Source organism: Perca fluviatilis, chromosome 16 (genome assembly GCF_010015445.1).
Source record: "Perca fluviatilis chromosome 16, GENO_Pfluv_1.0, whole genome shotgun sequence".
In the NCBI taxonomy this organism is placed as follows: Eukaryota; Metazoa; Chordata; class Actinopteri; order Perciformes; family Percidae; genus Perca; species Perca fluviatilis.
Window position 1 is genome coordinate 32548850 of NC_053127.1, and position 26696 is coordinate 32575545.

Below are 26696 nucleotides of genomic sequence, written 5' to 3' on the forward strand. Positions count from 1 at the left end.
GGAAGCAATGAAATACATACACATGCGCACACACACACACACACACACACACACACACACACGCTGGTGTAACAAAGCCCCCTTGCTCTAACCCTCCTGGCTGACCCGACACACACTGATGCTGATGAGATGCTGGAGCTGCAGCCCTCAGGAGAGATGGGATGAAATAGAGGAAGAGGAGGAGGAAGAGAAGCAGGGTTGGACGACAAGATGAAGAGGAAGAGGGCAAGGAGGAAGTGAAAGGGGGAGGGAGAGATGTAGTAATTTCTGATGAAAGACACATCGAGATGTTTGTGGGCAGAGAAGAGCACTAAAAGAGGGGCAGAAGAGGAGGCCTACTGTATGATAATGAATGAAAAGGAGAAAACATTCATAACAGATAAGTCTGTTTTTCTGTATTTATTGTTTATTTCATATTCATGTTTAATATGTTTGTTTGTTTGTTTATGTATGTATGCACCTTTTACCAAGGCAAATTCCACATAAGTGAACTTATTGTGGCAATAAAAGCTTTTCTGATTCTGATGCTGATTCGGTCTTGCCAAGGAAGCAAATAAAATGTCAAACTATTCCTTTTAAAAGACTCTCTGACTGAAAGCCCATACAGGAACATAGCGTTTGCACAGACCTGACGGTGCAGACGCTTCTCTCCAAAGTGTAATTTACAGACGTATCAAAAACGTATTGCTGAGCTTTTGAATGTGATCTTTATGTTTGAAAACCACCAAAAATAGATTTGAATTGTCTAATCCTTGATCTGTTTGGCCTTTCCTGAGCAGCAGGGCAAATCTCAGACATCCTCAACACCAAATTGTGACACTGTACTGCTTGATCATTACTGACATCCTCCTTAATGCTCTTTTCCTTCCACTTTCAGAGCAGTTAACGGGCGTACTGTAGGTGTGTGCCTAATGAACATGCCAGCATCCACAGTGTGAAAGTGGCATCTACAGTCTCTCCACAAGGCCTCTTGTTCCCTCCCCTTAACCACCACTCTGATCAAACTGCCCTTTAGAGAGTCACATTATAGTGTGTGACATTCAGCAACACTGAGCGTCTCTGCATGCTACCTAAATGCAAGTCTCTTTCTCATGGGTGTATGGAAATATGTGTGTAGTAGGGCTGCTTGATTATGGAGAAAAAAAACCATAATCACTATAGGTTTGGTCAATATTGATATAACGATTATTTAACATGATTACCCATCGACTTTTGGAAAGATGTTGCATTTATTGAACTTAAAAAAGTTCTTGCTTCTTGCTCACCAAACTGCTTCTCTCCCTCCGCCATCTTCACTCGCGCTGATTTTGACATGCCACCAGATACCACAAACAGCACCTCGCCGACTATTGGCTGAGTGAGTTTAGCCTTCGGCGGGGGGGGGCGAATTTGCAGAATCATCGTTTTTTCTCGATAACATTACTTTTGTGATCGCCGGAATCAATCCGCAATGATCGAAATTCGGAGAATTGCACAGCTCTAGTGTGTAGGAGTTATCTAAATGCAAGAAGCCCATTGCTGTTCCTTGGGGTTGAGCCATTGAATTCTGGGAGATGGAGGAAATCAACACGTGGTCAAGGGAGGATTAAGAAAGGTCATGTCTACCATAGTGGAGCTTCAACGCTCCATTAAACATACCTCCTGGAGAGCACTGGATGTAGAAGACATGCAGATGAATGACATTTCAGTGTCGGAGTATTCAGGGAGGTTTACAGCTCCGATGCCCTAAAGGCCTCTGCTTAATAGTGTGACTATAATGACTTTTTCCACATAGCTGCCTGCTGCCACTGTCACCTCATACACAATTACTCCATCTGGCTTTCATCGGGCCACTGTAATTATACCTTAGCTAATGTCAAAGACATTGTTCTCAGCACACAGGTGTCAGTTGCCGTGTCTACAGCCCCTTTAACACATGCACTGCAAACCTGGATCTACCTGGAGGAGTTGTATGTGAGAAACGCAACTTTAATCGGACTTTACCCTGCCAGCTCCCGAGTACAAAGTGTGTGTAATGTCCAGTAAAAAAGAATCGCCGGTGCAACACAGATGTCTTCTTACTTTATAGTTTTTTATTTTTTAAGACGCATAACAGTGACATCTTCATCAGAGTCCTTGGAGAGAATGAGGCAGTGAAGCCCTTGATAAGAATCATCAACAGATGTGATTGTGCGTAAAGGGGGCGTTGGCTACCTGAAGATACACCCATCTCAACCAATGGGCTACACTCATTAATCAGTCATTGAAGGGCAAATGTCCACAAACAGGTCAAAAGCAGATTAAAAACAATGTTGATAAGTAACAAGCATAAAATGTTCACAGTACAATAGGAATAAAGGTATATTCATCTTAAATACTATACTTTGACATTAAAGAAAGCAAGTTAAATTTAATTCTTCATTTAAACCTAAAGGTTCTAGAGCAGGGGGGTCAAACTCATTTTCACTAAGGGCCACACTAGAAAAAGAGAATCCCACCAAGGACCAGACATGGAGAGTTTATTGACGTGCTTTTGTTACTGCATGTCACTTTTTTTTTTTTACATTTTGGTAGCTTTTTTCCTCATTTTTGTTGTTTCTAATCTGACTTTTTTGTGGCTTTCTCAGACATTTGTCACCTTTTTGTAAATTTGTTGCTTTTTCTGACATTTTTGTACGCTTTTTGTCGCATTTTTGTTGACATGAAGCCCTACAAAAGTCATCAAAAGCTTGCCTTAGCCATAGAATAACAACAACCTGTTTCACAGCCTGAATATAAAAACTCTCTCTCTGCTGCTTCTGGGGGAATTTCTGAGTCTCAGAGTTGGCAAATCTGCCATATGTATGCTTTGAATGCAGTTTAAAAAACACTTTCCTGTGTTGATGGTTTGGCGCACAACTAGGAGGGCCAAAATGTACTAACCCAAATTGATATACGGGCCGGTTCTAAATCTGCAACGACCCGGATTTGGCCCGCGGGCCTTGAGTTTGACACGTGTTCTAGAGTGTTGAGTCAAAGCCGGCCCGAGGCATAAGCGAACTAAGCGGCTGCTTGGGGCCCCCTGGCCACCAGGGGTTTTTGTTTCTTCTTACCATTCGCCGATGGTCCCATCTGGGCTCCCGTAGTTCCAAATGGGCCCAGCCCTCCCCCCGCGCGTTTGACATGGAGATACACAAACAACATGGCAGCGACAGCGGCTAATATTAGTTATTTTCTTAACTACTCGTTTTATTACTTACTTAACCGTAATATCCGCCGAAATGACTGGCAGCTCATTGTGCTCTGTACCCGGCTCAAAGTCACCTATTCTCGGATTACCGAACCACGAACTACCGCTGACCTGACGGAGCACCATGGAGCACCGGACCCGGTGTTGAGGAACTCTGTTGCGGCTCAACACATCTACTAAAAACCGCTGATACGACCGAGCTGTGACGGAGGTCTGTAGCAGCTTATACAACTAGCAATCGCCACTCTGTAGCATGGAGCTCCTCTTCATTGTTTTATTTTTTTTACCGCTAGTTACTACGAAGGTGCTTGCTACAGGTATGCTACACTATGAGACCATGGGATGTTAATGTACGTTACTCAGCAACAGGTGAAAACAGGGGCAAGGTTGGCTAAAGTCAAAATGAATTGAACTTTTACTGAGGAACGAGAAGTGAATTACCTGTATGTGTGAAAACAGCTTTATCTCACGCATCCGTTTAGTTGTTGTTGAATATATAAATATACATAATTATATAATTTGTTGAATATATAGCATAATATCATTCTTTCACAGAGGGCGCCCCCCCAATACAATGGTAGGGAAAACACTCAAACCAATATTTACATAAAATTGGCATGAATAATCATAATGGTATACATGCCCCATGTGTGTGTGTGTGTGTGTGTGTGTGAGATCTTATCATTTATTTCTCATCTGCAGATTGATTTTAAGTGTGTGTGTGTGTGTGTTGGGGATCGATTTAAATCATGAATCAGACTTTTTGTCTGGGATCAGGGATTTTTTTGAAGCCATATCGCCCAGCCATACTTCCTACTAACACAGAGTACGTCAGGCAGACCCACAGCTGACAACCATGCAGCTAAACTAGTTGCTGTGGTGGAGACTTGGGGACTGGGAAAGTTGCTGCATGTGTCAATAACAATGTAGGCAACATTGTGGCTGCTAACTCTCCCAGACGGGTGGACTTGGACTTAGTCAGCTGATTGTTAACTGTTAATAAGCAGTTACACGGGCGGGCTGCCGGTCAGGAAAAAAAATCTAAATATCCCTAATCAGGATAAATAGAGAACATGAAGTCCTGTGGGATTGAACGTTTTGATTGGCCCTGAAGCCCAAGTAGTTGCGTGAAGTCACTACCTTAATAAAATCAAAAAGCTATGAATCTGAACAAATCTAGGTATTGCCCTTCTCCAGCTGACCATCCCCAAAATGCACCAGAATACAGGAAATCACATCTACCAAATTCAAAATTTTCTGGGGGAGCACCCCCAGAACCCCCCCTCGCTGTTTGCACCCTATTTTGCACAAATAGAGTGGGGGGGGTCCTTATGCATCTGTGCCCAGGGGGACAGTAGTTCATAACCCGTTGCTGTATTAATACATAACCTCACTGTATTCATTTATAATGTAACATTATAGCATGACATTTGTGTCAATAATCGTCAAGCACAGGTGACTCCGCGTGGTCGGAGGGGGGGCCCCCAAATCAAATTCTGCTTAGGGCCCCCAAAAGGCTTGGGCCGGCGCTGTGTCGAGTGTATGTATCCAAAACGCTTCCCTGCATAGGAGTTTATTGATGATAAATTACATAAATGATATCATCATGTGTAATTTCCGATTGAGCCGGTCATTGTACGGGGAATCCACAGCGAGCAAGTGGACACATTGATGGCGTTTCTATCATGCGGCTGGCGCGAAAACGAAAGGAAACAAACATCAGAGGGTGATTTACACGAAGTTGGCAACAAAAATGTCTAACTGGAGAGACAACGAGATTTCGTTAAGGGCAAACGCCGAAATCGTCAGACAAATTCAAGGAACGGCAAGAGACTTTCTGTCTATGACCACATTACGAACTGGCTAGGTGACGCAGTGTAATCTCCATCATGTCTCATCTACTGCACACTCTACCCAGTGCCAGCCTTGCCTAAACCAAACAAAGTATTTCCGGTATGTGAGAACGCGTCTGATACGGACAATCTCCTGTTCTGAGCTACATGTGAGAAAGGGAAACTCCGGACTATGTCGGGACCTGATTCCTCAGACATAGTCCAGAGTTCATATGAGAAAACATGCTATGACAGAAAGACTGCTTGGCTCTGTGTATGTCCACATAGTATATGTGTGCATGCAGACATGCTGTATTACATACACAGTACTGTATATGACCATGAGTTGTGCTCATTGTGAGACATTGCAACCAGTATAAACGTTTTTTCACCTAATATAACCCTTATCCTCACATTGGTTACTTTGTTGGCACTAACTAAAGAAGTAACCTAAACCTTTTTATGAAATATAATATTAGGCTTATTAAGCTGCAGGGAAAATGAGCATCAGCACAGATATCCCAAGTCGATCCTAATTATCAGTGTTGAGGCCGATCGGGGATATTTTAACGGACCGGTTTCAGATAAAATAAATCAGATCTCTGTTGTGTTTTGTCCAACTCAGCCTGCTGTTGCGAAATCAGCACTCAGCGCCGGCTAAAATGACCAATGTCTACGGCAGCAGAAATGCTAAAATGTATGGGGGAAAACGTCTTCATTTATGTAAAGGAAAACACTTCATTCACGCAGCGGGTGACATTTCAAAATATAAAAGTATAATGGAATATAATGCAGTAAGGCTCTAAGGCATTCTGTATTGCTTTCAAATATTCTCCTGTAGATCAACTTTTCTCATTTAATGTTATCTATATATAGCTCTCTGAGTCAACACACATGTAGGCATGATTTACCCTCCCCTCCTCTTTTGGGTCTTATGTTTGGGGAAGGGACCTCTTTAAATGTGCCTGTTCACATCAATGATACATTAATGCATTTTAATTCATTTAGAAACCCCTGAATTTAAAAAGCTTGAAGTGTGTTTCAGCAAGATTTCTGCTCATGTTCAAAACGTTTTGCACATTCAAAACATATTCCACATACTGTATATGCGCTTTCTGTGTTCTATTTTTCAGAACATATTTAACAAATTTGCTTTTAAAAATGTGATGGGGACAAAAAGCTATCATTTCACAAAGTGGGGGGGAGTGGGACAGTCCCCAGCATCCCCGGCAACGTTAAAGGCACCACTAAAAAAAAAAGAATGACAGTTACATTTTAAAGTGCAGTTTTCTACTCATATTTTCTTTTTTAACACAAAAAAATCTCTGAGTGTCTTCCGAGATACGTCGCAGCCTTTCACAATGTCTTTATTGTGGCAGTTGATATCGCGATGACGGGGGAAAAAAATAAATAAACGATATATTGTGCAGCCCGAATTGTCCCTTTAAGGTTAATAAGTCCATGACATGTCAACGCAGTCTCAAAGAACAGCTCCCTTAAAAGGAGAGGAAATGGGAAGAAAACAAAACAGCAGATCCCAAATGGATAGATGATTGGCGGAGTGTGATTATGAGCTTCCCAAACACTTAAAGAAGAAAACCCGGATTATCCCAATGTCCCTGAAGTCGTAAGTGCATCAGGCTCTAGCCCCCACCCCCACCTAAGTACCTCCAAGTAAGAATAATATAACACAGCCTATCTTGTCTAAGCCCATGCCCTCAATTCCCGTCTGTCCACAGCTTTATTAACTTTTATTTTTTTGAAGGACAGGTTTAGAAGGATGTGTGGCTGCGGTTGTTGTTGACCGCTGCTTGCAACATCTGTCAGCGGCACCGGGAGCAAGCTGCGTTCGCTCACAGCAGTGGTTTGGTCCTGGCTAATGGCGAGGCAAGACTGCCGTGTGCCGTAGCCTTTAGCAATCTTATATTCCCAGTTTTGGTAACTGTGGACCCCGTACAAACCCTGACCTTAGGAGACCCTTTCAAAACTCATTAGTTAACAGCAACGGGGGATTTTTTTTCAAAGCAGACATTTTGAAATTACACAGCTTTCAACAAACAGACAATGTTCCATCTCCTCCCTTCGGAGGTTACGGAAATCAGTTGTACACTGAATAAAACATCCGTAACAACATGGACCCTGAACCAAGCACAAAGCCAGTTTTTGATTGAGTGGCATAATAAAGAGAAGGAAATATCTGCTATATGACTGTAATGTGTGTCAAATGTAATGTAATCAAATGTGCATTGAGCATGTTGTTTTTGTAGTAGATGGGGGAGAAAAAGAACGGACGGCTTCTGCTTCTAAATGACTCATGTCAGTGTAGTAATGGCTCTCTTGTTGTAGTGCTAAAATATGAACAGAGCACTGTGTCCTCGCAGCAAGAAGGTTCTGGGTTCAAATCCAGGTTGTTCTGGGCCTTTCTGTGTGGAGTTTGTATGTTCTCCCCATGTTTGCGTGGGTTTCTTCCGGGGGCTCTGGTTTCCCCCCCACCATCAAAAAACATGTACTGGGTTCTCCAGTCAGCTAATTGTTTGAGCTTTACTAGAGTGCACTGTTGAGGCCATATTGGCGTTACCATTTAGTGCCTCTGTCCATGGTGTTACGCAGGCACAGAGAGCATTATGCAAGAGAAACCCTGTGGCTGTTTTCTGTCTCTACGTTTGCAGGTAGGTGTGTTTACGCCTGGCTATTTTGTGTATAATCATTTTGTGTATTTTAGAAATATTGGTGTGCATACTAAGCTATTTTCTCTCTTTTTCATTCTGGACTTTCCTTGGGAAGTTACAGAGACCATTAACGCAACAACAACCCTAAGAATGCTTTGTTTCTGTAAGCTTGATGCCCTCTGAGGTGCCTTGTAAAAAGTGCTGAAAGACTGTCCACCATACAACACAACATCTCAGGTAACTTCTCCTCACAAGTGCACATTTCAGAAAAACTTCCAACCGCTTTTCCAGCTTCAGTTTTACAAGGTACAGTAGTTGGGATTGTTCCCATGTGCCTGATGCCCTATAATAACCTTTTATAATAACATATCAATTAAATCATTTTTGAGACTGGCCTTAAGAGCCCCCTGAGAAGCGTCCTGTGGCTCTCTTGGCTGTAAATAGTCATTAGCCAGTGTACTGTCAAAGCCCGGCTACAGTAGCGTCACAGGCAACCCCAAATTAAGTGTTGGCTTCGAGGCTGACTCTGCAGTCTTGTATTGTGTGTGCAATTCAGCAGCACATGCCATTATTATGACTTGGGGCAAAGCAAACCGAAATCATGATAATGCCTCTATGAATATACTATATGGCTTGTATTTATTTATATAATAAACATAACGCCTGGCTGAGGGAAACATTTAAAGGGCTACAAGCAAACATCAGCTGGGAATAACTCTGTGTAATTCAGCCCATATGCAAAACAACACACAAAACCATCTTTTACTGTCCACCAGAGATTCCTATCAAGTTGCAGCCATCAATCACTCGGGGTAGGCCACTACGCCCCTGTGTGTAGGGTGTTGGGAGGATGGGGAGGGACAGAAAGAGAGACAGAGGGAAGAGTAGAGAAAGATGAAGTAATAAAGTGTGTGTGTGTGTGTGTGTGTGTGTGTGTGTCTGTGCCTTTAAGAGTCCTCAGGCCAGGGCCGAACGTTGGGAAAGTCGCCCAGTGCCTTTCTCATGACCCTTGAGACGAGACCTTCTTCCTTCTGTGTCCACGGCTGGAGATGGGACAGCAGAGACAGGCCAGGAAATGGACGACCTCGCACCGAGACACTGCTTCTCCCTGTCGATCTTTGCCTGCACGCAGCCATGTAATCGCTGCTCTCACTGGGAGGAGAATTCACAAATCCTTATTTCCATTTCAATTCCCGAGTGACAACGACACATCAACACATCTGAAAGCAAGCAGCTACTAGTTATGGTACTCCTAGGCCTCATTCCCACATTTGAAAATGACTCGGTGAATGTGGGGCAGGAGTTGCAACTTGTCAAACCCCTAATGGTTAGCCTGCCCTGAACATGCTCTTCACGGGTCAAAGCAGACTTTAAAATACGCTGCTAATTCTGCAGTGCTCCACATTTTTTAATCACAGCATTAATCCCGCGAATGTGACTTTAATTAAGGTAATATAATTAGATGAAGGTGTTTACCTGACCCCAGGCCTAATTGCAGTAGTTTTGGAATCAAGCTAAGATTGAGGTATCAGTGTAGATGCCAGCGCCTCTGTATGAAGTGACTGTTGAAGGTATAGTAAGTGATAATCCAATACACTTTTTTTTATCAAATTCAGCTAATATCTCCTCACGGTCACCTTGCTCTCTATTTTCTGTGTGCGCTGAAAATAAAATCCGGTGTTAAAGTGATGGTTCGGAGTAATTCACCCTAGGGTCCTTTGCACCATGACCTCGAGCCAAACACCCCCCCAGAAGCTTTTTTCCCCTGGGTCTAACATTGGGCGAGTTAGCGTAGAGTAGCGTTAGCCGCTGAATAGCTTAGCGCGGGGCTAATGGACCCACGTTTGTATCTCTTAAATGACCCCACTAATAATGCCCGAAATGATACCAAAGGTCTACACTACTATATATAGGTTATGCACTCATAAAACGATGGATTGGAAAGTTTGTAAGTACACCAGAAGTTTATGTAAATAACACTTGCCTGCTGGCTTCTGCTCTCTGCTGTTGTTGCTGCTGTAAGACGAGTGCTTAGGGACATCTACAAATTACAACCCCGAGAAAAAGAGATGCCACCAAAATATTTTTAAAATAAAATATTTTAATTTTATATTTTAAGTGAAGTGCTGTAATATAACTAGCAGGAGACAAGTAATAATTGAGTTAAGTTTGGAGACATTACCTTATTTAATCATTGAATTAATAAATATTTTTGTTGTATCTCTTTTCGGTGTAGTAATTTATAGACGGCCCTAAGCACTCGTCTAACTGCAGGTAGCAGCAGCAGCAACAGAGAGCTGAAGAGAGCAGGCAAGTGTTCATAAACTTCTGGTGTACTTACAAACTTTCCAATCCATCGTTTTATGAGAGCATAACCTATATATACTAGTGTAGACCTTTGGTATCATTTCGGGCATTATTAGTGGGGTCATTTAAGAGATACAAAGTGGGTCCTTAGCGCCCCGCGCTAAGCTACTCAGTAAATAGCGCTACTCTACGCTAACTCGCCCAGTGTTAGACCCAGGTGAAAAAAGCTTCTGGGGGGGTGTTTGGCTCGAGGTCATGGTGCAAAGGACCCTAGGGTAAATTACTCCGAACCATCACTTTAATATAAATGGAAATGGAAAACAAACGGAAAGAAGCGCACAAGACACAAAACACTATTCCAGCCAATCAGCAACAGGCAGCGACAGCTGATGGTGTGGGGGGAGGCAGCATGTGAATGTGCCGGCCATCCAGCAGTTATCTGTCCGTGAATCTGGGGGACGGAGCTTCTGAAGAGGGGGGCGTGTATTTGTTTGGCAGTTGAGATCAAATATCAACAATCTTTGAGCAGCATCACTTACTGCACCTTTAATGTTCCCTATTGGAAATGTAATCAAACAACCAGAAACAGATACAAAATGACCACAAAGAGACGCACAATTAGGGCTGTACAATTAATCGCAATTTTATCGAAATCCCAATATGGACTAGAGCAATATCCATATCGCAAAGGGGGCACAATATTTGTTAAAAGCGAACAATTTGTAAACGCATTCTGACTGAAGTATTGTGGTGCTGTAGAGACGTCCCGGCCTACAAATCCTATCCTACAGACTACAGAAAACACCTTTGTTTGGTACAGATCCTCGCAGAAATCACACTATAATCATTCAACAATAATGGAAATAATGATAGAAAAATGATCATTCCCTCCAATATCGTGAATCATATCGCAATCGCAATGTCAGTCAAAATAATCCCAATTAGATAATTGACTAATATCGTGCAGCCCTACGCACAATGACCCCACAGAGATGCCAAACAACACAAACAGTAGCCAACGGCCACAAGGAGATGCAAAATAACTACCAAAGAACACAAAATGGCTACAAAGAGACAAAAAGACTACAACAATACGCAGACTGACACAGAAACACAAAATGACTACAAAGGGATGCTAAAAGACACTAAGAGAGACAAATCTAATCTCCCTTCAGGTTCTTGTTCTCCGGGGGCCTCGGTACACAGAATAAATCCTTGGGATTACAAGAGGCATTGGCACACTTGCACGAACTGACGGTTTGGGCAGCAAACTGCCTCGCCAGAGAGGAAAAAAGTGCACTGTTGTATTTCTGTGTCATTATGCATGTACCGATAAATCCCTCAATCTTCTTCCTCAAATCAAAATTGCACCAGTTGCTGGGGACACGTACATGAGGACGGCAGGCTTCAGACCGCTGTAATCCCGACTCAAAGTGGAAAGGGGCTTTGCTGCACATCCATTTGGTATTATTCTAAGAAATAGGCAATTAGAGATAAGGCTATAGTTGTAAGTTGGGCGAACTGCATTCCATGGCCCTCCATTCGGCAGTCTCAGGGGGCATGTAATGTATTTCGGGATGAAGTGTCGTCAGGGTAACAATAGGGAGTGAAACAGGAAACAAACCAATGTTGTCATATTGTCATATATATACATAGTATGTCAGTATGCCAAGCTTTAAGGCATGTTATGTTATAATGGGGGAAGGATCAAGGCCCAAACTGGCCCCCGTGTTAAAATAATACATGAAGCTAAAAATAACGCTCGCAACCCTCTCATTCCCTTCTTTAAATCACGGAGAGTTGCCACAGAAAATCAGCAGTGGCAGCACAGCTTTCTTCTTCTCCCCCCATCCCAATGGAGCCTTTGAAGCCTGTACGGATTGACCTTGTTAAATAAGTAAAGTCCAATGTGGGACCCACCTGGAAAACAAATGAAGATGTTCTTTTGCCAGATGGCGTGTCCAGAATAGAAGAGTAATTGTACAACTGTTGGTCAAGAGATAAGGCATGGCTTATACGCCGTTGTTCATGGACAACTGGCCCAGCTTCAGGATATCACACACACACACACACACACACACACACACACACACACACACACACACACACACACACACACACACACACACACTAACTAAACACAGTGCTAATGCCAAGAATACAAATAAAAATCTAGATGTTTCCACTGCCCACTGTCCATCCTATTGGAGCTGGGAACATCTAAAAATAGTACACATTTGGGTTGTCCAGATTTCCACTTGGGGGGGGGGGGACCAAGTGTTGATGCAATTGCTCAAACTATTCTACTATTGCCCTGGCAAACATACCAGCTTACTGACAATTTGGCTTGGCTCGGAGTAGTGACTGAATAGTTCTGTGTTCCTAATCAGGCTGTCCATATAACATGAATGAGTTTTCCTGACACTTCCACCAATAACCCTAACCCTCACTACTGTACAGATGACTTCATCACCTAATCTGTCATCTTAATGACACAATCACCATATCATCATAAGCATCCGGACTCTGAAGAGACACTGCCGTGAATAGGATTGGGCATCAAGAACCGATTCCTACTTGGAATTGTTTCAAAAATTACAATTCCAGTAGAATCGTTTCTTTATTTTTGGTTTCAAATCCGATCATCGCTTCCCAATATAATATGCGTAAGTTTTGGTTTCCGAAGCAGCCAGGCGTTTGTTGTGTTGCAGCCATGGAGCACAGTAAGTGGCACTCTAGCGTGGCTTTATTTTACGTTGAAAAAGTCCGGTAAAACTGCAAACCACCATTAAATCAAATAAAACTTTCCTCTTATTTGTGAAAATAGGCATGGGACACGCTTCAACTCCAGCCCTCAAAGAATCGGAATCGAGAATCGATAAGAACTGGAATCGAAAGGAAGAATCGGAATTGGAATCAGAATTGACAACAGAAACAACATGGTTTGGATAAGGTGATAGCGTTTGTGCATCAGGAACTACATTTATGACTTCATCATCTCAGAGAATAACAATTATTTTTGTAAATTTAAGACTTTCATCTGGTAAATTTCTGAGTTTTTCTCAGTATACTCGCCGACTCCTCCATTTGTTTTGTTACCTACAGTGGCCGCAATACGCCACGTCATACAAATACCCAAAACATTGAATTTACCATAATGTAAGATATGGAAATGCAACAGATTCTCACATTTGTAAACCTAATGATCAAATGTTTGGTAATTTTGCTTAAAAAATGACCAAAGCGGTACACACACAAACACACATATGGCCAAAACTCTTCTCAGAAACTGAATATTCAGTCGAGTAGGGCTGAACCTTTTATTGTGATTAAAGTTTGATTTGCAAGTTTAGCTAAAGTTCAATATTCACTGTGTAACATATCATGGAGCATTATAACACGAGACACCATCTAAACTGCTCTATATTCTTATGCAGGGATGAGAACATAGATATGAATTGCTACTTTCCTGTGAACTGAGATGTCTGATATGACTCAGTTCAACAGCAGCATCTACATATTGCACTTTCTACCATCATGTTAAATAATGTCATAAAAAGTTAATAAAAAAATCGACTGATATGTAACATTATTCCAGCATTTATCTTAAAAAAAAAACAGTAAATAAAATAAAAATGTTAAACCAAATGTTACACCAAACATTTAACTGAATATTGCACATTTGATTAATCGCTTGCCTTCACGATTAGCTAATCGCATCCTTTCAAATCTCGATTTCGATTTGAAAAGCGATTCATCGTTCAGCCCTGCAGTCGAGTGAATCAAACAGATCAAAGTCAGCGGAACTCTGAATTTGACTTTTGGTCTTGACGTGACCACAATCACTCATTGCTCTCTTCTGACGTCGGCTGCATTCTCCACTGCTGTGATTTTGGACTGAAATACCGAATGAGCTCTTATCTTTGTTGTTGGTTGGGAGGATGTTCGCCCACTTCCTGCTCCAACACACTCGCCTGCATCAGGGACTCAGGGAGTGCTCGGCTTTCCTGTTGCCGCAGGCTGCTATTCATGACCACTTCCTGTCTATATCTTAACTGCTCCGTGTTTTCAGGACACACCTGCAGGGCGATTGATGGTGAGTCCAATGTGGAGTGCGAGGTCAGCCGCTGTGGTTTGTATTGTCCCCATGTACTGTGACAATGAGTCACAGCCTGCTGCTAGAACTCCACGTCCCTCACTAATCCCTGCTCGGAATGCCTTAAAGGTGTCTGAACTATTATGTCCTTAGGGCTGAAACTAAGGATTGGTTTCAATGTCGATCAATCTGTCGATTGTTTTCTCGAGTAATCCATTTGTTGTTCGGTCTATCGGTCAGAAAAGGGTGAAAAAATATCGATCAGTGGTCTAGGGCTGTGCTATTAATCAAATTTGTAATTTTGATTATGATCTTGGCTCCTAGCGATCACAATAACAGAGTAATGAAAAAAAAACGGGAAAAGTATAAAGGGCAATTTCTCGGTTCAAGGTGTTTCCACTGTTAATTTGTTTCCAAAAGTTTCCAAAAGTTAATGAGTAATTGTGTTTAATAATCGTGATTATGATTTTTGCCCTACAGTGTTTCCCAAAGCCCAATTTGACGTCCTTAAATGTCTTAAAGATATTCAGTTTACTGTCACAGAAAATATTCACATTTAAAAAGGTACAGTAGGTAAGACTTAGGGCTGTGTATTGGCAAGAATCTGGCGATACGATACGTATCATGATACATGGGACATGATTCAATATATTGCAATATATTTCGAAACTGTGCGTAAGGCGATATATTGGGATTTTTTTAAAGTATAATTTTAGAAAAACTAATACTTAAAAAAAGACACGATGTACACAGAAAATCAAACTGCCAGTTTGGGATTGTGGTTCCCAGGTTCTTAGTGAGCTAATGTTGATATGCTAAAGTAGGCCAAAGTTCAGCCATAGCTACGTTGTTAGCTTCTAGCAAAAAGTCAGGCACTACTAGGCACTGTTAGGCCCTGTTAGGCACTGTTAGGCAAGGACACTAGTGGTGTGTCTCAGCATAGCCATCTAGCGGTAGGGGGTTTAAACACAACATAAATGTGAACCACTGTCTTACATGGATATTTTTGAATGTTTAAAAAAAAAAATTTCCTTTTTGAAAATCGATGCAATATTGCAAAATAATAGATTTTTTCTTACACCCCTAGTAAGACTTATAAAACTAACTTTCTGTCATATTTGCTGAAACTGACCCTATGTTCCAGTAGAACTACATGAAGAAGGTCATTAAGAAAAAATCCAGCGCTCCCTGTTCAGATGCACCAATCAGGGCCAGGGGGGTGTCTAACTGCGTGTCAATCACTGCTCATGCACACACATTCATTCTCCCTTGTGGGGAAGGGGCTTAGGAGACCGTTTTGGGCTTTAGCAGAAAGGGGGGAGGGACTATGTAGTTGTCGATGTTCAAATTTTTGGGCTAAGTCCTGGATCTTCCCAATCCTACCTACAGCACCTTTAAAGGCCCTGAACACAGGTGGTTTGAGTTAACCTGGCTGATTAGACCTCGTCCCAGGACTGTGGGTGTGTATACACTGATTGACTGACATCTTCCTGAGTCACTTGTTAGCTTTGTTGCACCAGTTAGGGCGGGACAAATGGCAGCTTTACCATTCTTATTGGTAGAAAAGGTTTTGTGACCTAATAAGTTCCCATCTAAACTCTGGCCCACTTCAACTTAAGCAGAGCTCTAGTCAGCCTGAAATCAGCTGTATGTGTGCGTGTGTGCGTGTGCGTGTGTGTGTGTGTGTGTGTGTGTGTGTGTGTGTGTGTGTGTGTGTGTGTGTGTGTGTGTGTGTGTGTGTGTGTGTGTGGTGTGTGTTCAGAGGCTTTAACAAGCTGGATCTTATCAAAACAGTTCCCAATAATTTAATAGTTACACAACTAATCGATCCATCTTTGCAGCTCGAAATCTCATCACAGCGGTCTGTGTGGTAGAACGGTAGCATTTCTCAGGTAACACGGTGTAACAAGTAAGCCTGGGATTGCCAGTGTCAGCGCACGGGATTGTTTTGGCAACAGTGCCGAAAAGCACACCCAGGCTACGGGCAGCTGAGATCAAATTCAGGCAAAATGGGAAGCTCCTGCTCGCTTTCATGTCTCACAGGCCAAATGACAGTCACCACGGGCCTGTCTGTTGGAGTTAATAGGCACTCATCTGAAGCACAGACTTTCCCTATCTTAAATGGATATCTCCTGGTTTTCACATATGAGAGCAGGATGCTCAGTGGGAGAAGTCTGAGTTCAAACTGAGTGTTCGACGCATTCTCACGGTCTTTCCCACAGGTTGAGAATTGACTCGTGGTGGTGTGTGGCGCAGGATGTGACGGCGCGGCGCGTGATGGCTGGGTTCAGCAATAAACCAGTCAAACCAAGGTTTATGAACTAGTTATTGAAAAAAAAACACTACACAATATCAACAGATACTCTGAACTATTTACATAAACTGCCATTAAAAAAGTAGTTTCTCTTGATGCTCAGAGTTAAGACAAGAGGAATGATAAAATAAGGATATGAAAATGCATGACCAGTTAAGTAATGATTATTCTATTTTTGATATACTGTGTTGTACTTGAGTAGATAGAGAACTTGCACTGACAATGTACTTGCACTGAAACTCTCTTACACTACGTTACCATTGCACCTTTCTGCATTTTTTTGCTACAATCTAATTTTACTGTAAGGGCACACTATTGATATCTTCCTTTGTATTTTTGTAGTATGTATGTGTACGTGGATGTCATATGTCTGTGTGCCTATGTGTGTGTATGTGTATAAACTATTGGACACCTTAATTTCCTTCGGGATTAATAAAGTATCTCTATCTATCTATCTATCTATCTATGAACTCACAGCAATACCTTGTTGCTATTTAAGGATGTTATTCGGCCTTTATATGAGCTTGGTTTCTGCCACACACTTCTTGCAAGAGAACAACTATCTCACTAACCTATATCTTTTGAAAATAATCGTCTCCTGTAAAAGTGTATAATGATGCTCCCCTCTGGATAACGCTGTTCATATTTTTACCTGATGAATCATTTAGAACTTCTCACTCCTTTAAAATATTTGCAAAATACCTGTTTGGCTGCACCATGCCCCAATTTGTAAATCCAAGAGGCGGCAGGGGGAAAGTAGGCTGCTTTGCACTGTACAGCTAGTGGAAGTAGGAGTTTAATACATTGCTAGAGAGAGTGACGGCTGAGCCAATGTTGCAGCAGCTATAAAGGGATTATTTCCCCCCTGGAAGAAATAATCATGTGTAACACACTTGTTTCAAATCCTGTGAGAAACAAACAGGTGTTTCCGGCTTTTTAAACCCAGCCCGTCCATCCTCTGACACACATCCAGGAGAGAAGCCCCATGCAGGAACAGAGCATCTTCTGTTATGTCCTTATTAGTTGTTAGGCGAGGGCGAATCATGTTTCAATACCATTCATCTGAGAAATACACTTCACATATTTCAGAATGGAATGTGGAGATTTTTTTTTTTTTAAAGTGTGCTAAAAATGGGAAAAAAAATGTTGAATGGATGTCACCTTTGGAAGCATCATTAGTCCAAGTGTATAGGTCCACTATTGGAGTTATATCACATATCTGATGTGGTAGTATGTGAAGTGTATATATATATATATAAAAACATAAATACACACTTAAATAAATTAGGAAAATAAGCTCTTTACTGACCTGAGAGCCCCCACAGAAAGGTGAATGAGAGCAAAGTAAGTTTCCTGGATGTAGTGTGGACCTCCATGGCTGCTGCGGCCACAGTTCCCGCTGGTCGGTGTGTTAATGTCCTTCACCCGGCTTTATATGGGAGCCGAGTCTCGCCTCAGGCGAAACTCTTCCAGCCTGTCAAGGGCTTTCCCTTCAGTCTCCCTGCGGCGCAGATGCAGCGAGCCGGGGAAGGTGAGGGACACTTCTGGGGATGGGGGGGGGGGGGCGGGGGAGAGGAAAGGTGGAAGCCGTCTTATCCCACAGACCCACGGATCCTCTGCTCTGACTTCGCGGTGAGCTGGTAAGAAAGTGAAGCGTAAACTGGATCAGCACCCCCCGACACTGAAGCCCTTCGCGACTCTCTCTGACCTACTGTTCCCTCCAACGAGGCTGCAGCGAGTGGCTACAACTCCGCAAGTTATCGTCCTCTATCACCCAGAGACAGAGAGAGGAGCGGGGGAGAGCCTACCACCTTGCTGGCATCAAGTTGTCCTGAGTAATAACGACAAGTTCCGGCTTTGAGCTTCAAAATAAAACCTACTATTTACGTACACGGTTTTGGTGAATGCTTTGCGTGACAGTCCGCTCTTATTTTGAAAACAAAGTTAACTGACATCCGGTTATTTCGCGCCACTTTGACGCAGGTACACCTGTCTTTCGCATCGTTACTGTAGGCCTACAGTATGTGCAGGTGCAAAAGCTACTTTTCATGTTCAATTACAAGATGGTATAATGACCATTTTGTGATTATATGATATTTATATGCACAATTTTATTATTACATTGTTTGGCATTCTGTGGAAGAATTTAATTGTACAGAGTTTCAAAGGTTTTTCATTGTCATATACAATGAAAAAACTTTGAAACTTTGAATTTTCTGTAATATTTGAAATATGAATAAATATATAGCCTATAATTCTAAATACATTTTTCAAAATGTCACAGGGCAAAACAAAAACAAAACTGTAAAATAAGAAATATGATTACATGGTTGAAAAACGATTCTTGTGTATTATGCAATATTCCTAAAAAACTTTAACATGACTGGAAAAACAATGTAAAACATAGTGGCAGCGGGAGTAATAAACCAATAATTACGTTTCTTTGTGAAAAGATGTTTGGACGTGTGAGTAAAGTCATTGTGAAGGCCTCAGTCAAGCCCATTGTTTTCTCGAAAATACTTGTCATGAAATACAAAAAAAATAATTGATTATGACATCATAACCTCAAGTTCTATAAAGAGTTAGTGAACATGTCTCACCTCTCAAATGTTATGAGCTGAATTTGTCTCTAAAAAAGATTAAAGGCAAACACGGCGTTTCAGTAATTCCAGGTGATGTGCAAATATCAAATACCCTGGCTCAAGCTTTTTCAGCAATAACCCTATTTCCCAATCCACACAACTAAAGCTCCATCCCCCTCCAGTCTCCCCGTGAAGATCCTCAGCTCCTGTCCTATCATGTGTGAAGAGGTGTGGGTCTGAAAGCACAGAAACACACTGGACTCAGCTTGACGTGAATTCCCGAGGTCAGCTCACCCCCTGACGTAAAAAATATGGACTGACCTGTGCTTTCCGAGTTGGTCAGACCTCTTTATTACATTTTTCTAAGGTTGCCCACGTGCCTCAGCAACAAGGGGGAGGCTAATGCAGGAGGACTGCTCAATTATGAGAGGTGACCAAGGGTTATGCATGTGATTAAATCCAAAGAAGCAGGGTCCAAGCCTCATGGGGATTAGATGTTGTTGTGTTGTTGTAAATTGCATCTTGGCCTCCGGCTGAAATCTACAACGGCGTTCAGGTGGAAAGCTGTCAAAACAGGCCGGTTTTTATTTTGCTGCAAAAAATCATTTTAGTATAGGGCAGAGAGGCTAACACTGGGTCCTGGACTATAGACTGCTAATCCAAACAGACTAGTCCGGTCAAATGATGAGCAAACCTGACACCTGGAGGCCAAACATAGCGCTTGTCCCAATTAATCATCTACAGCAGGGATCTTCAACAGGGGGTCCGGGGCCCTAACCTGACTCCACCAGACGGATCGCTTCGCATTTGCTCGGCATATCCATCTGCGAACTTTCCAGTTGGAGAACTTTTGGGAAGGGGCGAAAATACTGGTTAGCTGATTGGATAAACCATCTGTCTATCACCAACGGATAAATTATTGTTAATTTCTGAAAGTTTTTTCAAAAATAAAAAAATCTTAATCCAACATATTATTAGAAAACATAAATCCCCACTGCCTACTGGCCTATAGGTAAGGTAGTCACTAAGGCCATCAACAGATACAGGTAATACTAAGGATTCACTGTTCCACATGTATGTGTAACATTAAAACATGATTTATAAAATCATGCCAACAATTATTTGGCTATTTTAATATCTTTAATAGCTTAGTATCCTATGCAAAAAGGTATAAAGGCTTTAGGCAGCCCTACACATTATTGTAGGCCCAGTTTAATATTCCACTTCATTTTATACAATATATGTAGTCTCTCTCAGTTAAGGGATCCTTGGCTTTAAAAAGGTCTACAGTATGTACAGGAACATCTTCCAATGCTCTTTTACACTATTCCATTTGCACAAACTGTATATAGACTCTGTACTACATTCAGTAGTTAGTATATTGACTCTTGATTTGATCTGTGTTTTTGTAGATTCTTTACTGTATTTTGTGTGTTTATATTTGCGTATATATTGTGTAACTCCATGTTGTCTCACATGTGTTAGGCTTTGTCTTGGCAAAATTCCCAACTATCAAACACATGCCCAACCCCCAACAAATACACCAAATGAAATAATAATCATACATTATACAATGAAGAAACAAAATTAAACAAAAAGGGTTATTACTGTTGCCATCACTGTCAGCATCATAAAACATAGATTTGAAAATAAATCAAGCCAATGTCATGTAATTATAATATTAAAATAAGTTTATAATAGCCAGACTTTTTCATTTATACGACAGAAAGCATTACATTGCATGAGTAATGTGTACAACACTCATGCTAAGAATGCCACATGCATCTCCAGATATCAAACAGCTGATCTGTTTTATATACAGTATGGATATACACTCACATACTGTAGTGCATTACATACACACAGATATCTACACACAAACACATTGTGAGCATTAACATTCATTATACACCTTGGGAATAGTACTTTAATATTTAACATTAAACATTACAAATATTTTCTAAAAGGGTCTGCAGTGCACCATAGAATCATCTTTCCATGGTAGACCTTTGGAGCTGGTTTATAACATCCATGGGCAGAGCCCAATAAAATGGAAAGATAACACGAGGCATACTGCGTTTTTCGGGCCCCCTCCAAAAAAAAAGATTACTTTTAACTGCCACATGATTATTATGCTAATTTATTTATTTAGGTATTTTAATGCATCTGATTGAGGCTTATTTGAAGGGCCTAAGAGAAACTTGTGTAAAGCCCCTCTGTCATTTTCTCTTCTTTTCTTTTTTATTAATAATAATTTATACTTTATTGATCCCCCAGGGTGGAAATTACAATTTCTTTTCACTCTGTTGTTAGAACACACTACACACACACACACACACACACACACACACACACACACACACACACACACACACACACACACACACACACACACACACACACACACACACCAGAGTGAGGGGGCTACAACAGCTGGACACCTGAGCAGTTGGGGGGTTTCAGTGCCTTGCTCAAGAGTACCTTGGCAGTGCCCAGGAGGTGAACTGGCACCTCTCCAGCTACCAGTCCACCTCCGTACCTTGGTCCGTACAGGGACTTGAACCAGCGACCCTCTGGTTCCTAACCCAACTCCCCACAGACTGAGCTACTGCACCCGAAGGCATCCCAGAGAAGTCGTAGTGTAACCGTTATGGCTAGCTAACATACAGAACCAGAAACACATTGTCCCGCAAACGTTAACAGTGTTTGCTTTGTGAGAATCCAGAGTGGCGCTCCCTACAGGCTGAGGAGAGGAGAGCTCAAGTGCAAATGGATTTCACTTGTTTGGTCACCCAACACAAGCTCTTCTAAACTGCAGCTGAACCAGCCTACAGAACATATTTATGATGTACTGTACATCTCACCTGTATCACTCCAGGTATCACTCCAAAGCCTACATTCTATAATCAGACAAAAAAAAATGGAAATGAGTAACTGCTTTGATGAAATATAAGAATAAAGCAGATGAAAAAAAAAAACTACAATGTATGAATCTATTGTTTTTTTTATGATCAGATTATCTCAGATTACTCTATAATGTCAGTGTTAAATCTACACATCACTCGCTTATATGGAAGTTATCATCACTGGCCTAGATACTGGTTTAAAGAGCAGAGACGGGCTTACTGATCAAAGGCCTGTCCTCCGTCTGGACAAACTGTATAGATACAGAGGGTGCAGTGGAGGACACTTTGATCAGGTCAGGCGTTCTTTAGTCTATATCCACCACGTTTCATTTCCCGGTTTGTTCCGTTGCCGCCGGGAATTCCGCCAGATGTGCGTCCCCTTCCTCTTCCTTTGTGTTGGCGTTCTAACCTCCGGTGGATTTGTGAGGACTATGGTTAACTGCTCCTCAGATCTCTGCAGGGTAAATCCAGACAGCTAGCTAGACTATCTGTCCAATCGGAGTTTTCTGTCGCACGACTAAAACTACTTTTGAACGTACATGTTCCACCAAAACAAGTTCTTTCATGAGGCTATTTTGCAGAGGCACCGTTGCTCTTTCCGCCCAACCCGATTGTGATTGGTTTAAAGAAATGCCAGACTCGCCAGACCTTCTGTGGAGGAAGGTCTGGCAAAGCAAGACTTTCTTTGATTTGGTTTCATGTTTTCATATTTCAGGGGGTTCACCTCTACAGTCTGCACTAGAACACCAGTCATTCATATAACTCTCATATAGCAGCACAGTATAAGTTTGATCTATGATGACAAAACACACTAATGATGTTAAAATGTGCATTTGGCGAAGAGTCCTGCTGTTTCCTGTATAGTATTCTGCATGAATGGAACACATACATTGTGACCAAGAGCAAACAGGCCTATCAAATATACAACAGCAAGGTGTAAGGTAATATTTATTGACATTATGTATGTGCAATTTCTGTCACTGAGTCAGAAATATTCAACACCTAAAATATAATTTAAACAGGGAATGGCACAATGCAACATTAATTATTAACTAACTGACCGAGCCAGACATTTGATTCATAACAAAAGGGCAGTGTAACAAACACCTGTCTGTCTGTTTTGGTGTCTGAGTGAATGAACTGTGTAACAACCAAAAACAGTTTTGTTCATTCGGCTCTCTCGTTAAATTGCCAATTATTTGTTAAAATATGTGGCAAGTTAAAGTCTTACGACACTGTTTTTGGATGTCTAAAAGATATGTGTTCCAGTTCCAAATGCTAGTTCCTAAAAGCTCAGTGGCAGCCACACGTTGTCTCCCTCAGGGGCACCTTTGCATTATGAATCAGCCCTCCACATCTCTCACCCTGTCTCCTTTTCTTTTTAAATGACGTATCGATGCCTTTCAAAGCCAAAGATTGGATTTCACAGTGACAAGGAATTGAAGTCATTTCCACTCGACCATGTGGGGAGTTTTAGCAATAGCTATCTATGGCCATCTCCTGGCCACATGGCTGAATTACATCTTCCAGGTCTCAACACACTCATTCAGCTAATGCAACTACAGCCACTCAAAATCACACAATCACACAATGATTAATGGTCCACCCGTTCAAAATAACTTATTATTTCTACAAAGAGCTCATCCTGTCGAGGGTGTACGTTTTTTTTTTCAATATTGGGAGGAGGGGGGACACCTCATTTTCCAAACAGTTTAAAAAAATTAAATTACAGATCAACAACAGAGGACAAATTACAATTCTTTTACTGTGATGGTTTACTCTGATTTGTTTTATTTATTTAACTTAACTTATAGGGACCATCAACCTGTCAGGGACTAAGGATGGAAATTAGCCTTTGGCTACAATCCTGTATAGTTACATCCTTATAAATGTTCACTAATATACACTGTCCATTTTTGAAATAAATAAACTTAACTTAAACACATCATAACTGGGGGTCTGGGTTCGTCCTGCATAACATTTTGAGCGACACTTCAATTTCCTGCATTCTGGTGAATTGTCATGCAACAATTTGTGCCTTTTCTGTATCCATACTGTATATGGTGCAAATGTCTTCATCTACATTAAGGAAATTATTATTATTTTTATTATAATTAATTAGAGGTCCAAGCCCAAGGGTGCTGGGATCCCACATAGGCAAGGCAAGGCAACGTGGATCCCAGTAACAGCTAAATCTCTTTATTTTTCCCTTCCTGTTGTATTCTTTAAACCTTTTTTTGTTTTACCTCTTTTGTGGAGTGGGTTGTTTTTCATATTTTTTTAAAGGGGACAAATCTGTCTTTCAAATATTGTGGGACACACACACACACACAGGTTTGTGGCACTATCTTTGTGGGGACCTGTCATTGACATAATGCATTCCCTAGCCTCTTACCCTAACCTTAACCATCACAACTAAATGCCTAACCTTAACCCTTACCCTAACCTTAACCATCACAACTAAATGCCTAACCTTAACCCTTACCCTCACCCTAACCATAACCTCATTCTAGCCCTAATCCTAAAACCAAGTCTTAACTCTCAAACAGACCTTTAAACTCCAGCATTTTGGCCCCACAAAGCTGTCAGGACCCCACAAGTATACTGGACTACCGGTTTTTGGACCCCACGAATATAGTTAAACAAGCATGGGCACGCACACGCACACACACACATTCTCAAACACATTCTCACACACACACACACACACACACACACACACACACACACACACACACACACACACACACACACACACACACACACACACACACACATCCCCTGCATCCCCCCTGAAATCTAGCCTGTGCACCCTGTGTTCCTGCAGTTAGACATCACTCTGCCTCAAAGCAAACTAACAAACAAGAAATTATAATAAAACAAATAAATATTAAAACAAAACAAAATAACAACACCCCCCCCCCCCCAAAAAAGGCTATATAGGCACAGTACTGATTTGAGCTAAATGCTAATGCTAAGTTTAGCGTGTTAGCATGCTAACATTTGAGGATTGGCACTAAACACAGAGTCCAGCTGAGGCTGATGGGACATAAGTTTTGGAGGTATTCGCCCATAAACCACTGACAAGCTGACCTGATGAAGGCGCTATATGAAATGTCAGAGGATCACCAAAGTCATTACAGTTCACCCTGAACATCTGTACCCAATTTCATGGCCAATCCGTCCAGTAATTGTTGAAACATTTTGACTGAAAGCCACACATTTCACCGTGCAGCTGGCGCTAGAGAAGGGTCAGGGGACTGACATGGCCACCCCAAAGGCCACGCTTGTAAGAAAAATTAAATCACAGGTGTTGATGACAGGGGAGTCGACACGTCAGCAGGTTTTTCAGCCTACAGTATATATTGTAGATAAAATGAACCCAAAATAGGGGATTATTTGGCTGTTCTTCTTCTGACAGACATCATTTGTACACAGTCTGTCAACTCTGTTAACTGGACGTTGGTTTTGCGCCACTACAGTTTTTTAGTCGAATGTACACATTTTATTTTCATTAGATTGAGGACGGCATGATTCATGTGTAAATAAAGCAGATTTTTTTTAAAGGCAAAGCGGACGGGAAATGGAAATTAGCAATAGCTATAAATGCTGTACATTGGAGATTTGTTGCACAAATATCTATGTCTTAGCATCTGGTCCCACTTTGTCAAAAAAAATTAATTATAACTATCTCGTGGCCACGAGATACGTATCTTGAGGCCTCAAGATAGTATCTTGTGGCCACGAGATACTATCTTGAGGCCACAGGATAGTTATAAATAATTTTTTTGACAAAGTGGGACCAGGGGGGCTCCGTACATTTTCAAATAAACATTAAATAAAAATAAAAAATAAATCATTGAGGACGACATGATTCTTGCGTAAATAAAGCCGATTCTAAAGCGCACATGTGAGCTCAAACAAACACGCACAAGCCCGCTTTCACTGTGTGGCAAATGACAGTGAGTGCCCCATTTATTGGTTTTTCAAACATGTAAACATACAAGACGGTGACTCAAAAACAATCACATACAAGACATGGTGTTAACCAATAAAATAGAAAATATCATATTCATCTTTATATACTGTATACCCCAAACAAATGAACATTGCAAGATTGCAAAAGCTGGAATGCTCAAAAACATCAATTTTTTTTTTTAAATATATATTATAGATATATATATAAGGTACATTTCATATACATAGATTCAATATGGACCGCCATTTGACCCCCCAGTCCTTTCCTGGCACATTGCACATAACCTCAGGAATCATGTTCAGAAAGAAGTGAATTCTTGGTCGAGGATGAGTTAACCCCTGCAGCTTATAGTCCAAACCTGACTAGAAGTCGTAGGTCAGCGCTCGCCACTCACGAGAACGATTGGGCATCGAGAACCGCTTCCAACTTGGAATCGTTTCAAAAATTAACATCCCAATGGAAATCTTTTTTTATTGTAATCATTTGGAAGAATTTTGGTTTTGAATCTGATCATCGGTTCCAAATTTAACATGCGCAAGTTTTGGTTTCCGTGGCGACCACCACCGTACTTCCAGTATGCCCTTGTTGTGTTGCAGCCATGGAGCACGGTAAGCTCTGACACACCAACCAGACGGCGCGTGCAAGTGTAATACGTCACCATAACAGCAGGCGGTGCTAATCTGTATTGTCGCGCAAAAAATGAAAACCGGCAGCCGATTGGACGAATGCGTCATGTGGGTCTGGCTTCTCTCCGACCATAATGGCGGCTCGTTTGGAATACGATCTTGTATTATTCCGAAAAT

General features: G+C 41.6%; 1 protein-coding gene across 1 annotated transcript in view; it reads right to left on the minus strand.

The window, feature by feature from the left end:
* The window catches only part of esama (endothelial cell adhesion molecule a), a 73983-nt gene extending 55790 nt beyond the window's left edge, over window positions 1-18193 (minus strand). The window contains exon 1 of the mRNA XM_039777929.1: window positions 17736-18193. Within this exon, the coding sequence (XP_039633863.1) occupies window positions 17736-17802 (67 nt within the window). The 5' untranslated portion in view covers window positions 17803-18193. The remainder of the gene's footprint in view (window positions 1-17735) is intronic.
* Window positions 18194-26696: the final 8503 nt, after the last annotated feature.